The sequence below is a fragment of the Lepus europaeus genome, chromosome 18, assembly GCF_033115175.1.
Source record: "Lepus europaeus isolate LE1 chromosome 18, mLepTim1.pri, whole genome shotgun sequence".
Classification (NCBI taxonomy): Eukaryota; Metazoa; Chordata; class Mammalia; order Lagomorpha; family Leporidae; genus Lepus; species Lepus europaeus.
Window position 1 is genome coordinate 15,552,087 of NC_084844.1, and position 17,666 is coordinate 15,569,752.

General features: G+C 39.4%; 1 protein-coding gene across 15 annotated transcripts in view; it reads right to left on the minus strand.

Annotated features, from left to right (window-relative positions):
- The window catches only part of TANC2 (tetratricopeptide repeat, ankyrin repeat and coiled-coil containing 2), a 449,007-nt gene that overhangs the window by 276,402 nt on the left and 154,939 nt on the right, over positions 1 to 17,666 (minus strand). For 12 of the 15 annotated variants that reach the window (XR_009868432.1, XR_009868431.1, XR_009868430.1 and 9 more), the window contains one exon: positions 2,064 to 2,246. Coding sequence is in view for 12 of the 15 variants with exons in the window: in XM_062215498.1 (XP_062071482.1) it covers positions 2,064 to 2,246 (183 nt within the window). In the remaining 3 variants the exon portion in view is untranslated. The remainder of the gene's footprint in view (positions 1 to 2,063; positions 2,247 to 17,666) is intronic. The other 3 variants (XM_062215505.1, XM_062215504.1, XM_062215503.1) reach the window with 1 other exon arrangement.

Below are 17,666 nucleotides of genomic sequence, written 5' to 3' on the forward strand. Positions count from 1 at the left end.
AAGCAAGGATAACTGAATAATCAGACTAAGGTTTTTATTTTAAATCTGAAAGTAATTTCATCCCAGGTTAAACAAGAAAATTCTGTCATCTGCTTTACTTGGCAGAAAATTGGCCACAGAAACATTTTCAAATCTTCCTTCAGGAAACATTTAAAAAAAAAAAAAAAAGGAAACAGATTTCTTTCATTCAGACATTTCAAAATATAATCTCAATCTTTAAATTCTTAAGATTCTGACAGTCATCCACAAATAAAATAAAACTATTTAAGAGATTCCACACATTTCAAACACCATAAAATTAAAACTCAATAGTTCATACGTGTCACTAATCAAATATACCCCTATATATTTTAACAAAGAACGCCTGTATAAGTTGAAGTTCAATTTGCAATAGACAAGTGGGATAAGACAGTGATAATCTCCTCCACCTCAGGCAACCTAGCTCACTTCCTAGTGGCAGCTAAACTTTTCTTGCTATTTCTTCCAGCGTAGGTTATAAAATGAGGCACAACACATGACAGCTATCAGATTTGTTTGTATTTTCAGTAATCAACAACACATTTTTAACCCCCAACAAGGGGAAGATTTCTAAAGATTTCTTTAAATTGTATTCAAGCTCAATCATGTAAGTTACATTTTAAAAATTAATTAATTTGAGAGACAGAAAAACACAAGGGAAGTCGGAGTAGTAAAAGGGGGAGAGAGAGCAAGCTTCTAGTTCATGTCCCAAATGCCTACAATGGCTTGCTGAGCTGGAGCCAAAGCATGGAGCCAAGAACACAATCCAGGTTTCCTTATATGGGTGGCAGGAACCCAATTATTTGAGCCACTACCTGCTGCCTCCCAAGGTCTGCATTAACAGGAAGCTGGAATCAGGAGTAAGAGCTGTCATCAAAACTTAGTACTCTGATATGGTTGGAAGTATCTTAAACACTTGGCCAAATCCTGCCTGTATCATAATTTTAGACATTAGAACAGAACTGATAATTTGGGCTATTAAAATATTAAGCTATTTTATTGACTAAGTAGACTTTGACTCAGTTATTTGAAAATGCCTAAAATACAACAGACAGTGCAAAGAGGTTTAATGTGTGCTCTATGGAACTACAGAATAAATAAAATTATTTTGATGAAAATTATAAAAAGTTTTTCTCTACTTACAAGAGTGTAAAAATTCCATTTTCCCTCTTTTTATTTTCTTTTGAATTGTTATAACAATCATACCTCCCAACTATCTAGCTCAATTTCAGGTACATAGGAAAAAGTAAATACTCTTTATAACTAATTTCCTGCCTCCATGCACTTGTAACTCATCGATGCCACTCAATTTAACTGACACCAGGAATATATTGATAATGTGAGAAGAAATCAAACAGTGACTCAAATTACATATTTGTATAGCTAAGTATTCTTCAACTATATATTAAACATTTTTCCTTGCAAAAACTTAAAAGGACAAAAACTTATTTAATAAAGACACAATTTCACATCTAACAACTTGATCTGAATGGGCAATCCATATTGTGATATGACATGAAAGTCAGTTCAATTCACAACTTAATGCGTAATAGTGAACATCCTAAGAAATTGTAGTAATGTCAATGGTTAGGAGAATATCTAAATCAGCTTATAAAAATAGAGATGAAATACACAAATTATGATTTCAAGCAAAAATATAACTGATGTACCTTTGCTGAACTATCAAGCTCTTATTATCCTAAAATTACAATGGCTCCATCTGTTAATCTGACACGAACAAGCTGATAAACGAAATCAGAACAACAGTGTATTTTGGCAAAACTAGAAACTTCCTGAAAACCTAGAAAAATATGTCCACACCAGATGGGTCATTTAGAAAATAAATACATCAATCTGTCAAACTGAGTACTATTCTAATTATCTAAATTAAAATCAGTAGGAGCTCCACTTCCCAAGAGTCTACGACAATTAGGAAGGCCAATGAGGAAAAATCTACAGATGCACATAAACATATCTGATATGACCCAAAGTGTCACACTGTTAGGTTTCCTGTTATACATACTAAATTTAGGTAAAGTCCTTACCAGTTAACTTCTTCACAGGTTGGAGCCGAACACTGATAGACTGATGTGTGAGTAAGGGGGAGGATGGAAGAGAGCGAGACATGCCCTCCATAATCCGAATGTGCTGCATACCTTCACTCGCTGGAAGTGGGGGAACAGCATAGTCTGGCTCAAAAGCACAGTCGCTTTCTGTGGAGATGCCACCTGTCAGACAGAATGTGATGAAAGAAAAGAGCTGGTGAGAAAAGATTCTTCCTTCACTATTAAAATATAGCTTTTAGGATGATTCAGAACAGCACACACTGGCATTGATTTTCACTGTGAAAGGCCATATAAGGCCATTTTCAACACATTTGAGAGTATTTCAAAAAAAGTATGTAGAAAAATCGAATAACCATATTTGGGAAGCAATTATTTTTAAATCAAAGCATCGTTTTTTCATGATACAAATTTTCTGCAAATTTTTGAAGTACATGATACATTAATTTTCATAATATGTATTCAACTTCAGAACTAGCAGTAGGAAGTCAAAGATGAGTAAAATAGGGTTCCTTACCTTGATGTGAATATTATACAATGTACACATGTATCAAAACATTACATGCTACCCCATAAATACGTTCTTTTTTTTTCTTTTTTTTTTTTTTTTTTGACAGGCAGAGTGTACATTGAGAGAGAGAGAGAAAAGTCTTCCTTTTTGCCGTTGGTTCACCCTCCAATGGCCGCTGTGGACGGCGCATCGTGCTGATCCAAAGCCAGGAGCCAGGTGCTTATCCTGGTCTCCCATCCGGGTGCAGGGCCCAAGCACTTGGGCCATCCTCCACTGCCTTCCTGGGCCATAGAGAGCTGGCCTGGAAGAGGGGCAACCAGGATAGAATCCAGCACCCCAACCGGGACTAGAACCCGGTGTGCCGGCGCCGCAAGGCAGAGGATTAGCCTGTTAAGCCACGGTGCCGGCCAAATATGTTCATTTTTAAGAATATAATTAAAAGAATATAATGCTGGAAAAAACAGGGTTCTTTCTTGTGAGAGGCTCACTGTCTCATGAGAGATGCAGCCATATAAATAAGTAGTTACAGTAACTGCAAGAAGTGTTAATTAGAGCAATGATCATAAATTCTTTTCTTCACAGGACAAACATGAAATAAAAAATTAACCTGCTTGACAATCTATTATGTACAATTGCTACTAGGGTCATTGTAACTCTTTCCTGTATCCCAAAAAGTACATACAAATACAAGGAAGTAGACTGACATTATTATATAACGATTTTTAAATCTACTCTTTTTTTTTTTTTTTTGAATTTGTTTTTAAATTTATTTGACAGGTAGAGTTATAGACAGGGAGAGACAGAGACAGAGTGAAAGGTCTTCCTTCCGTTGGTTCACTCCCCAAACGGCCGCTACGGCTGGAGCTACGCTGATCTGAAGCCAGGAGCCAGGTGCTTCCTCCTGGTCTCCCATGCGGGTGCAGGGGCCCAAGCACTTGGGCCATCCTCCAATGCCTTCCTGGGCCCACAGCAGAGAGCTGGACTGGAAGAGGAGCAACCGGGACTAGAACCTGATGCCCATATGGGATGCCGGTGCCACAGGCGAAGCATTAGCCAAGTGAGCAACGGCGCCGGCCCCTAAATCTACTCTTTTTAAGATTTATTTATTTGTTTGGAAGGTAGAGTTACAGAAAGACATAAATAGGGATATATAGATAGACACCTTCTATCTGCAGGTTCACTCCCCAGATGGCTCGAATGGCTGTGGTGGGCCTGGCCAAAACCAAGAGTCTCAACTGGTCTCCCATGTGGGTAGTAGGGCCCAAGAACTTGGGTGATCTGCTGCTGCTTTCCCAGTGCATTAGTAGGGAGCTGGATCAGAAGAGCAGCCAGGACCTGAACCAGTGCTCATACAGTATGCCAGTGTTACAGATGGTAGCTTAACATACTGGGTTACAACACTGGTCTTCAGACTATCATTCTTATCTCAACAGAAACTTATTTTCAGAGAATCTAAAAACTTCACTTTTCTTATTAAAGATTTATTTATTTATGTGAAAGAGTAAGACAGAGAGAAGGGTTAGACAGAGAGAGAGCTACCTTGGTCTTCCACACATGTGCTCCCTCTCCAGGTGTATATAGCAGGGAGCTGAATTGGAAGTAGAGCAGTTGGGATTTGAACCAGCAGCATTGCGGGCAGCAGCTTAACCAACTGTGCCACAACACCAGTGCTGAATCTACTCTAATTTTTAGGAAGAGTTATTATATACTATTTATTTCCATTTATATGTTGTTTACTTATACTTTTGGTAATGGCAAATTATGTACTTCAGACCACCTTTTCTCTAAGAAAAAATAAAAATATTTTTATTTATAGACATAAATCTTTCCAAAGTCACTGGAGACTTAACAGCAAGATGAATTAGAAGGAAAAGATGAAAGTCTGACATTATGCAGGCGCCGCGGATCAATAGGCTAATCCCCCGCCTGAGGCGCCGGCACCCCCGGTTCTAGTCCCGGTCGGGGCGCTGGATTCTGTCCCAGTTGCCCCTCTTCCAGTCCAGCTCTCTGCAATGGCCCGGGAGTGCAGTGGAGGATGGCCCAAGTCCTTGGGCCCTGCGCCTGCATGGGAGACTAGGAGAAGCACCTGGCTCCTGGCTTTGGATCAGCGCGGTGCACCGGCCGCAGTGCGCCGGCCGCGGCAGCCATTGGAGGGTGAACCAACGTAAAAGGAAGACCTTTCTCTCTCTGTCTCTCTCTCACTGTCCACTCTGCCTGTCCAAAAAAAAAAAAAAGTCTGACATTATAGTGATATTTTTTAACTTAGTGGCAACTGTGAGGCTAAAAGTTATTAACAATTTTCTAGAGCTGAGAGGATGCATATTAGAGTCTAGGGCTCAGCAAGAGGTAAAGAGGAGCTGGTAAAACTCTAATCCTTTCCATGAGCACCCAAAGTGCTACAACCTAGAAGTAACTACGAAACAAAACCAGAGTGGCCTTGAGAAGGCCTAAAATTTGGCTCCAACTATCTCCCACAAAGGCAGTCCTGAAGCGCTAGTGCCTGCCAAAAACAAATACAAATCTTGGCAGAAGATACCACTACCATAGATCTCAAATTATTATCTTATGAGGTTGCTTCAAAAGTTCATGGAGGCTGGTGCCGCGGCTCACTAGGCTAATCTTCCGCCTGTGGTGCAAGCACTCTGGGTTCTAGTCCCGGTTGAGGCACCGGATTCTGTCCTGGTTGCTCCTCTTCCAGTCCAGCTCAAAAAAAAAAAAAAAAAAAAAAAAAAAAAGTTCATGGAAAACAGAATTAAAAAATGAATTTGTTTTGATGCAAGAAAGTTTGGAAATTCATGCATAGTTTTTTCATAATAAGCATTTTCAAGAGCTTTTAGAAAATCTGTTACATATAATATCATGTCCTTAATAAACAATAACAGAAATAACATGAACAAAATAAATGAGAAAAATCATATAAGCTACAAATACTTGGATAGGGAGGCAGAGTATGGAACAATTAAGCACAAAAATTAAAAATGCTTAAAATGTTTAAAATATAAAGAAGCTTAGCAAAGAACTGGGTTCTCTCCTTTTTTTATTTTTTGATAGGCAGAGTTAGACAGTGAGAGAGAGAGAGACAGAGAGAAAGGTCTTCCTTCCGTTGGTTTACCCCTCAAATACCCACTATGGCCGGTGCGCTGCGCCGATCCAAACCCAGGAGCCAGGTGCTTCCTCCTGGTCTCCCATGCAGGTGCAGGGGCCCAAGCACTTGGGCCATCCTCCACTGCCTTCCCGGGCCACAGCAGAGAGCTGGACTGGAAGAGGAGCAACTGGGACAGAATCCGGTGCCCTGACCGGGACTAGAACCGGAGTGCCGGCACCACAGGCGGAAGATTAGCCAAGTGAGCTACGGTGCTGGCCTGGGTTCTCTTAATAGATGGTTTTAAGCAGATTTGGTGGATATGGAAGAAATTAGTAAACTGGAAGATATCAGAAAAAAATTAGAATGGTGAATGGAAATGGATTCTTATGACACCAAGAGCATGAACAACCATGTAATCACTGAAGTTTAAGAAAACTGTGCATCAAAGTATATTATTAAAGAGACAACTATCAAAATGGGAGAAAATATTGGCAAATCATATACTTGATAAGAGTCTATATAAACAACTCTTATGACTCAGTAACAAAAAGACAACCCAATTTCAAGATGGGCAAAGTACTGAAACAGACAGTTTTCCAACGAAGATATACAAATGGCCAACAAATACTTGGAAAGATGCTCAACAACCACTCTAGAAAAGCAAATCAAAGCCACTGTGAGATAATCATTTACGTACACTAGACTGGGACCAATGATATCACAAAAAAACACAAAAAATGTTGGTAAGGATGTGGATAAATTAGAACCCTCACACATTGCTGCTAGAATGTCAGATGGTGGAGCTGCTATGTGAAAAACAGTTTGGCAGTTCTTCAAAAAGTTAAACAGAGTTACCACATGACCCAGCCCTTCTACTTCTGAGTATAACCAAATGCAATAAAAACAGATTTTTTTCCCAAGCAAAAACTCAAAACATGAATGATCACAGCAGCATTATTCATAATGTCCCCAAAGTATAAATATAAATATCATTAAAGGTGAATGGATAAAGAACATGTGTACATCTATATATTGGAGTACCCTTTAGCCATAAAAGAATTGAAAAACCTGAAAAATAGAAAAAAAAAATCCAAAGGCCACAGGTTGCACGTTTACATTTGTAGGAAGTGTTTGGAACATGCAAATCCAGAAAGACAGAAAGTAGATTAGTGGTTTCCACAGACCAAGAGGAAGAGGAAGGAGGAGTACCTGCACGATAGGGGACTTCTGGAGTGATGCACTAGACAGCGGTAATGGTTTCACAACACTGTAAATGTGCAAAGTTGTTACTGAATCGTATATTTTTAAGTGGTGTAGTCTATGGTACGTGAATTTCACTTCAATTTTAAAAAATCTTGTAGATGGGGCCGGTGTTGTGGCATAGCGAGTAAAGCTGCCACCTGCAGTGCCATTGCGGCCATTTGGGGAGTAAACTAGCGGAAGACCCCCCCGCCCCTGTAACTCAAATAAATAAATAAATCTTTTAGATATTCACAACTATGTACTTTTCAACCCTGAGCACTACAAACTGTCACTAATTTCTCCCATTCTTAATCCTCTACAACAAATATATTAGCAGTTCTTTAGATAATCAATCCAAAATACATTTAAAATATGCCACATTCTTCCATGTCTACTATCCTAGTCTAGTCAACTATTACCTTTCTCCCAAACTTCCATTAGAAGAAATCTGTGATTTATTTCTTATCCTCTGATTTCAGAAATTTTACAAGGATATGTCCTAAGCTTTCCTTCTAATTAGTTTCTGGGTCCTTTCATTCACTATTGACTAATTCTTTCATTACTGCTAACTAATTCTCCTCCAACTAGTGTTTTCTCTTTCTCTGGAACTCTGGGTATTGCATTTCTCAGACCTATCTTTTAAGTCTGTCTCTCTAATAACAGATTTCTAATCTTTGGGCTTTCAGGAACAGACAAGGTTGACTTATATGAAGTGTAGTGCTTTATAGGTTTAAAAAGAAAGAGGCAGATAAGCAGTATAATCCTAAAGCTGAGGAATCCTTTTATTGAGAAAAATCAGCATTAGGATTTTTAAAAGAAATATATCTAAAATAAAGCATTTGATTTAGTGAAGCACCTCTTTAAACTTAAAAATGTTCCAATGTTAAAAATTAGCTGATAATTTTAGAATCTAATAACATTCCTTAAGGAATAATACTGCAATTAGTCCAGTTTGGCTGCCCTAGTCTACTTTTCTGCTTAACAACATTTTCTTCTGTCTTCTCTGTCCTATTAATTGTGCTTGAACTCATTGCAGCAATGCAGGGAAAACTAAAATTATATGTTTTGGGGCCAGCGTTGTGGCACAGTGGGTTAAAGCTCTGCCCTGAAGTGCCAGCATCCCATATGGGTGCATGTTCTAGTCCTGGCTGCTCCTCTTTCGATCCAGCTCTCTGTTGTGGCCTGGGATAGCAGTAGAAGATGGCCTAAGTCCTTGGGCCCCTGCACCCACATGGGAGATCCGGAAAAAGCTCCTGGCTCCTGGCCTTGGATCAGTGCAACTCCGGCCATTGCGGCCATCTGGGGAGTGAACCAGCAGATGGAAGACCCCTCTCTCTCTGTCACTGCCTCTCTCTGTAATTCTTTCAAACAATTAAAATAATCTTGGTTCAACTAACAAAAATTCTGGTAAGCATTCAGAGAACTTGGTAGCAAATTAGTTCTTCTTGGGTAACTAGCAGCCCAAAATGCTCATGCAACTGGCAACTGACTGTGGGTCAGCTGATATAGTTAGGATGGAAAGGGCTAAACACCAGTATTATGGTCAGGTTTAGAACTGCTCCAGAGGATCTTCAATATTGGGCCAGTCACTGAAGGGGCAAGTGAATACTTCAGGTATATTCTTGTTATGATAGAGCAGAGAAATGCAGGAGGTCACGTAAAGCCAAAGGAATATATTTAAGGTTTCTGCTTACTAACATTCCATGGCCCCAGGCAAGTCACATGACCAAAATCTCATTAATGGAGCACCCACTAGTGGGAGCTAAAACAAAGTTGCATTACCAAAAGGAATGGATATATAATTTTATAACATGAAGTAAAAAATTGAGAATCTAATTTATGAAGTCTGTAAGATAACATTTACTGATATTCTACATTTACCAATCCTTATTTTCTACCTTTCTTTTTCTTAACATTTTTCTGTATAATTGATGCAGCGAATAAGATACACTACTGACTTAAAAGAAGAAAAAACTCAGTTATGCTGGATATTTGGTAATTGGATATTCACAAGTTGGGCTATGAAAGAAAAGGATATCAAATGTATAGATACTTAAGAAATTCTAGGAGGGGCAAACATTATGGCACAGTGAGTTAAGACACCATGTGGGATGTCCACATCCCACACTGGAGTGCTAGTTTGATTCCTTGCTTGCTACTCTGTTTCCAAACCAGCTTCCAACTAATACATTCTGTAAGTAGCAGATGATGGCTCAGATGATGGGGCCCCTCCCCCCACACGGAAGGCCCAGATGGAGTTCCAGGCTCCTGGCTTTGACCTGGCCCAGCCCCTGCTGTTGTAGTCATTTGGGGAGTGAGGCAGCAGATAGAAGACAACATTCTCTTTCTCTCTCCCTCTTCTTTTCCCTCTTCCTCACTCCCTTCTTCTCTTTAAAATAAATGAAAATAAACATTTTTAAAGAGAAATATTGGGAGTAACTGTGACTCAATTAAAAATCCAGTTATTGATATGTAAAGTCTTATATTTAACACAGATGATTATCTGATTAAAGTTCAACTTAATAAAGAATTTCCGTAGCCTAAGGCAATAGTATTCCAAAGAACTGTTGTCTAATTTTTCAAGTCACACAACCACAAATAAAACTTACAAACCAAAAATTTCCACCATGATACATTTGGTAAACTGTATGATTTGTAAATTTTTTGGCTTACATGCTATGCTTCAATGCATGCTTATTTTAAAAATATACATAGGCCGGCGCCGTGGCTTAACAGGCTAATCCTCCGCCTTGCGGCGTTCTAGTCCGGTTGGGGCGCTGGATTCTATCCCGGTTGCCTCTCTTCCAGGCCAGCTCTCTGCTATGGCCCGGGAAGGCAGTGGAGGATGGCCCAAGTCCTTGGGCCCTGCACCCGCATGGGAGACCAGGAGAAGCACCTGGCTCCTGGCTTCGGATCAGTGCGATGCGCTGGCCGCAGCAGGCATTGGAGGTTGAACCAACAGCAAAAAGGAAGACCTTTCTCTCTGTCTCTCTCTCTCTCACTATCCACTCTGCCTGTTGCCTGTGTGTATGTATATATATATATATATATATATATATATATATGAAAAAATATAGCATAGTGATAACCTGGTCTTGAAAGACAAAGAATCTTTACATATTTCAGAAATAAAGGGGTTTTACCTAAATTATTCCAAATATCCTTTCACCTCAGGGCTTATATTACTCTGTAATTTCATAACATTCTCACAAGTGTATACATCAGGTAGCAAACAAGCCCAGAGAAGTATAACTAGTGCAGAATCATGAAATCAGATAATATGATTGCTTATACAGGGAATTCTAAGTTATCTACAAAAAAGCTATTAGAATCAATAAATGAATAAGGCAAATGTATAGGTTACAAAGTTAATGTATAAGAATCAAGTGACTTTCCATATATCAACAATGAACACTCAGAAAATGAGAATTTAAAAAATCAGCACCATTGGGGCCAGCGCTGTGGTACAGCAGGTTAAAGCCCTGACCTGAGGTGCCTGCATCCCATATGGGCGCCGGTTGGAGCCCTGGCTGCTCCTCTTCTGATCCAGCTCTCTGCTATGGCTTGGGATAGCAGTGGAAGATGGCCCAAATCCTTGGGCCCCTGCACCAATGTGTGAGACCTGAAAGAAGCTCATGGCTCCTGACTTCGGATCAGCTCAGCTCCAGCCACTGCGTCCATCTGGGGAGTGAACCAGAAAATGGAAGACCTCTCCCTCTCTCTGTCTCATATCTCTCTGTAACACTGTACTGTCTTTCAAATAAATAAAAATAAATCTTTTTAAAAAATCAGCAACATTAAGAACAAAAAATATTTAGGAAAAAATCTGATAAAATATTTGAAATGTCTGCATGCATAAAAGCAATGATGCGAGGTCAAGTGCGATGACATAGTGGGTAATGCTGCTGCTTGAGTGCTGGCATCCCATATGGGCACCATTTCAAGCCCTGGCTGCTCCTCTTCTGATCCAGCTCTCTGCTATGGCCTGGAAAAGCAGTAGAAGATGGCCCAAGTCCTTGAGCACCGCATGGGAGACCTGGAAAAAGCTCCTGGCTTCTGGCTTCAGATCAGCCCAGCACTGGCCATTGTGGCCATTTGGGGAGTGAACCAGAGACTGGAAGATCTCTATCTGCCTCTGCCTCTCTGTAACTCTGCCTTTCAAATAAATAAATAAATAAATATTTTAAAAATACTTTAAAAATCAATAATGAGAGAAATCAAAGACCTAAGTGAAGATATATATATATATATATATATATATATATATATATATATATAAAACACGTTCATGGATATGTAGACCTCATATCAGTACATCAGTTCTCCAATTGTTCCTTCAAGTACGATGCAAACTCATGAAAACCCAGCAGGTAGTTTTTCTGGTAGAAATCAACAAACTGATTTTAAATCTTATGTGGAAAAACAACGGAACTAAGACAGTTGAAACAATTTAAAATGAAGAAAAACAAAGTTGAGATTTCCATGGTACCTAATTTAATGAATTACTATAAATTTACAGTAATCCAAAGAGTATGTGGTACTAGAAAAAGAGCAGACATAAAAATCAATGGAATGGACTAGAGAAACCAGCCAAAGACCCATATGTCATGTTTGGGATATGATTTGTTGCCAAAAGTTCCATGTGCTGGAAGCTTGATACTCAGTCTAACAGCATTAAAAGTAGTAGGACCTTTAAGAGAAAAGGCCAGTGAGAAGTGATCGTGTTTGACTGCCCCAAGGGACTAATGCTGGTCTTGTGGGAGTGGATTAGTTCCTGGAGAGAAGGTTTGTCTTGCTTATTCACTGGCCATGGGAGGCTGACCCTCCCTTCCTTTTCCTTCCTCTCCTTCCACACTATCTTTCTCAATCTCTCTGCTTTCACTCACATGTACTATCATCATGTGATGTTTGCTATGCTTTGATGTAACCAGGGGGGCCCTCACCAGATGCTGTGCTGTTTGAACCTTCCAGACACCTGAACTGTGATCAAGTAAACCTCCTTTCTTATATATAAACTTTTTTTTAAAAAATTCTACTCTTCAAAAGACACACTGTTACAAAATTAAAAGACCAGTAATGTTAACCAAGAGAAATACAAAGAGGTTACAATAAAATAAAATCAAATTTTATTTGGTACAGCAGCACAATGGGAATAGCAGAGTACTGCAATGGGGACACATGTGCCATGGTAAACTTTGGACAAATTCAAAGAGGTTGAGGAAAGAGAAAGTCTTTAAAGGTAGAAATGAAAAGAATTATACAAGGTACTTTGAAGCAAGAATCTTTGGTCACAATGAATAATAACAAACATGGCAGCAGAAGATTATACGGTTACTGGGCAGACATTCATGCTAAAATATTTTTGTATAAGGTTGCAGTGGCTTTTGTAGAAGCTTGGGGTTCTAACAGTCTTCTGTGATAATCACGATCAGGCAATCATGTGTCTGAACCTTTCCCTTACAAAAGCCATGTTTTATTTATTTCTTTTTGTTAGGGTTGACACAGGCAACTCCATCAATAACTGAAAAACTTTCACAATACCACTTGAGATAAAATATTTGCAAAATACTTACCTTAATAAAAGACTGGTATTTAGACTATAAGAGCTCCTACTAATAAGAATGCAAAAAATGGGCAACAGATTATTTCACTAGGTAAGAGATACGGATGCAAGATAAGCCCATGAAAACATGTTTAACATTAATCACAGGGAAATGCAAATTAGGAGCTACTACTGCACATCCAGCAAAACGGCTACACACTTTTTAAAAATGTTGAGGAAAACCAAAGGATGAACTAAAACTCTCATAAGCTGATGGTGAGACTACAAAATGGTATACAACTTAGGGAAACAGTTTAGTAGTCTAAATATAAATTTATTAACAATGATCCAACAATTCAACTTCTAGGAATTTACCCAAAAGAAATGAAGATGTGTGTCCCTTTCCCCTCTCCAACACAAACACACTGAATTACCTCAAACTGGAAAATATCCAAATTTCTATCAGCTGGTAAATGGATAAATAAATTTCAGCACATAAGTGCAGTGGAATATTACTCAGCAATAAAAAGGGATTAGCTACTGCTATGCGTAAAAAATTTTTAAAAAGGTGAGTTTCAAAAGCACGAAACTGTAAGAAGTCAGAATCCAAAGGTTATATATACCATATGGTTTATTTATAAAACCTTCTGGAAAACACCACAGTAACAGAAAACAGGTAAGTGGTTGCCAGGGATTGGAATGAGAAGTCATATGACTACAAAAGAGTATGAGGGATGTCAACATTGACCTTCTTCTGTCATACAGCATTTGTTCTAAAGATTCAGCAATGAAAAATGCTATTAATTTAGTTGATGACCACAAGAAAAAAATCAGTCCCAAGTTGGCTCAATTTCATGTTTCCTACTACAACCAGAAAGTTTGAATTCCTTAAAACTTAAAAAGTCAAACACAACTAGATGCCATGCATGGGACAGTTATTGTTAGATATTATGGAAGGGAAATGTCTAGCCTTGAGTTGTGGGTATTTTTTTCTTTTTTTGACTCTGAAACTATTATTCATCTTTTCCCAAGGATCAATCTGATGTGACATAGTTTCCTGGTAAATTTTCAACTTATGTGACCTAGCATACTTAGAATTACTCTTACTGGATAGCCTCACAGCATAAAAGATAAGAATTCTAAAAAGCATTTCTAAGTAGCAACAACTGGGAATTATGGACAGAGCATCCTCAATCACCAGTTGATTAGTATAGCAGGCTGGACAACAGTTAACTGTGAGTCAATGTGTCTCAGAAGTTTGTTGAAGTAAACGGGCTCAATGAACTCTTCCAGTTTTAAAAACCTATGTATATGGGGTGGAGCCAAGATGGCGGAAGAGTGAGGGCACGCACCAACAGTTCGGGAAAAGATAGTTTAACAAAAGTGGAGTTACTGTACCCTCAGGAAGAGACTCAGAAAAAAACTGCAGAGGAAACTCTTCCGGATCTAGTGGATGTGACACAGAAGACCAACGGGGAGAGCAAGGTGGCACACTGCCGCACCGAGCCGCGCCGCGGGAGCTGTGGGAGCCACAGCAGCCACGAGAGTGGGGAAAACGGTGAGCCCAGCCACAGAAGCCCAGCCGCAGAATTTGAGCCCCAGCGCTGGAAGGAAAGGTAACCCGAGACATTGGCCAGGAAGGTTAGAGCGTGGTCTGAACTCACACGGGGGGAAAATGCACCAGGCTGACTGGAGGAGAGAAAAAAAAAGCGAATAAATAAGGGGAACCGGCAGGGACACTAGCCTCTCTCTGCACTTACCTTACAAAGCCAAGCAAGACAAAGTGCAGGCACCATTTTACCTATGTAAAACAAACTCCTTAGCCTAGGCAACCTGGTGAGCTGTGTGGAATTTCTTCCCAACTGAGTCTTAAAATACAAAAAACAAACAAACAAACAAACAAAAAAAAACAGAGAGAGAGAGAGAGAGCAAGAGAGCAAGCCAGAGAACAATCTGGGTGAGTTACCCTGGGCCTTAACCCTGAAGAACCAAACAGAGCTCTTTGGCCACACCTCCAAGATGCCAAACAAACATAGAAACCAAGGTAACAAGAGCAAGGAAGACACTATGATACCCCCAAATGAAAAAGACACCCCAATTCAAGATTATGAAGATGATGAGATAGAAGAAATGCAAGAAGCGGATCTCAAAAAAATTGGTAAGATCATTAAGAAGCTCTCAAAAACAAATATTTGAACTACAGAAATCCTTAATGGACAAGATAGAAAATCTCTCTCGCGAAAATGAAATTATTAAGGAGGAATCAAAATGAAATTAAACAACTAGTAGAACAAGAAACAGCGATAGTGACGAGAAACCATAATGAAATGAAGAATTCAATAGATCAAATGACAAACACATTAGAGAACCTTAAAAACAGAATGGGTGGGCCAGCGCCGTGGCTTAACAGGCTAATCCTCTGCCTTGCGGCACCGGCACACTGGGTTCTAGTCCTGGTCGGGGCACCGATCCTGTCCCGGTTGCCCCTCTTCCAGGCCAGCTCTCTGCTGTGGCCAGGGAGTGCAGTGGAGGATGGCCCAAGTTCTTGGGCCCTGCACCCCATGGGAGACCAGGAGAAGCACCTGGCTCCTGCCATCGGAACAGCGCGGTGCGCTGGCCGCAGCGCACCTACCACGGCGGCCATTGGAGGGTGAACCAACGGCAAAAAGGAAGACCTTTCTTTCTGTCTCCCTCTACTGTCCACTCTGCCTGTCAAAAAAAAAAAAAAAAAAACAGAATGGGTGAAGCAGAAGAGAGAATATCGGACTTAGAAGACAGAGAACAGGAAAGGAAACAGGCAAACCAAAGAAAAGAAGAGGAAATTAGAAATCAAAAAAATATTGTCGGGAATCTACAGGATACTATTAAAAAAACTAACATTCGGGTCCTAGGAGTTCCTGAAGGCATGGAGAGGGAGAAAGGATTAGACTAAGGCCTTTTTAGTGAGATAGTAGCAGAAAATTTCCCAGGTTTTGAGAAGGACAGAGACATCTTAGTACAGGAAGCTCATAGAACCCCTAATAAACATGACCAAAAGAGATCCTCATCATGACACATTGTAATTAAACTCACCACAGTGAAACATAAAGAAAAGATCTTAAAATGTGCAAGAGAGAAACATCAGACCACTCTCAGAGGATCCCCAATTAGACTCACAGCTGACTTCTCATCAGAAACCCTACAAGCGAGGAGGGAATGGCGAGATATAGCCCAGGTAATAAGAGAGAAAAACTGCCAGCCCAGAATATTATATCCTGCAAAGCTCTCATTTGTGAATGAAGGGGAAAGAAAGACCTTTCACAGCAAACAGAAATTGAAAGAATTCATCGCCACTCGTCCAGCCCTGCAAAAGATGCTTAAAGATGTGATACACGCAGAAACACAGAAACACAGTCACCAATATGAAAGAAGGTAAAGGAAGGAAACCTCACAGCAAAAGATCACAGGAAACCCAAAAATGATAGGGCAAAGTTACTACTTATCGATAGTCACATTAAACGTTAAAGGCCTGAACAATCCAGTTAAAAGACACCGATTGGCTGATTGGATTAAGGAACAAAACCCATCTATTTGCTGCTTACAAGAAACACATCTTTCTAACAAAGATGCAAACAGACTGAAAGTGAAAGGCTGGAAAAAGATATACCATGCCAACAGAAATGAAAAAAGAGTGGGTATAGCCATCTTAATAACAGATAACATAAATTTTACCACAAAAACTATTAGGATAGACAAAGAGGGGCACTATATAATGATTAAAGGATCCATTCAACAGGAAGATACAACGATTATCAATGTATATGTACCTAATTACAGGGCACCGGTTTATTTAAAAGACTTGTTAAGGGAATTAAAGGGAGACTTAGACCCCAATACAATAGTACTGGGGGACTTCAATACTCCACTCTCAGAGATAGACAGATCAACAGGACAGAAGACCAACAATGAGACAGATTTAAACGACACTATAGCTCAAATGGACCTAACAGATATCTACGGAACTTTTTATCCTACACAGAAAGAATTTACATTCTTCTCAGCAGTACATGGAACCTTCTCTAGGATTGAACACATACTAGGCCATAAAGCAAGTCTCAGCAAATTCAAAAGAATTAGAATCATACCATGCAGCTTCTCAGACCATAAAGGAATTAAGTTGGAAATTAGCAACTCGGGAATCCCTAGAGCATGTGCAAACACATGGAGACTGAATAACATGCTCCTGAATGAACAATGGGTCATAGAAGAAATTAAAAGAGAAATCAAAAATTTTCTGGAAGTAAATGAGGATAACAGCACATCAAACCAAAACCTATGGGATATAGCAAAAGCAGTGTTAAGAGGAAAGTTTATATCAATAGGTGCCTACATCAAGAAATTGGAAAGGCACCAAATAAATGAGCTATCAATGCATCTCAAGGATCTAGAAAATCAGCAGCAAACCAGACCCAAAGCTAGTAGGAGAAGAGAAATAATTAAAATCAGAGAAGAAATCAACAGGATTGAATCCAAAAAAAACATTACAAAAAATCAGCCAAACGAGGAGCTGGTTTTTTGAAAAAATAAAGAAAAATTGACACCCCATTGACCCAGCTAACTAAAAAAAGAAAAGACTCAAATCAATATAATCAGAGATGAAAAAGGAAACGTAACAACAGACACCACAGAAATAAAAAGAATCATCAGAAATTACTACAAGGACTTGTATGCCAGCAAACAGGGAAATCTATCAGAAATGGATAGATTCCTGGACACATACAACCTACCTACATTGAACAAGGAAGACATAGAAAACCTAAACGACCCATAACAGAAACAGAAATTGAAACAGTAATAAAGGCCCTCCCAACAAAGAAAAGCCCAGGACCAGATGGATTCACTGCTGAATTCTACCAGACATTTAAAGAAGAATTAACTCCAATTCTCCTCAAACTATTCAGAGCAATCGAAAAAGAGGGAATCCTCCCAAATTCTTTCTATGAAGCCAGCATCACCTTAATTCCTAAGCCAGAAAAAGATGCAGCATTGAAAGAGAATTACAGACCAATATCCCTGACGAACATAGATGAAAAAATCCTCAATAAAATTCTGGCCAATAGAATGCAACATCACATTGGAAAGAACATCCACCCAAAGTGGGATTTATCCCTGGTATGCAAGGATGGTTCAATGTTCGCAAAACAATCAACGTGATACACCACATTA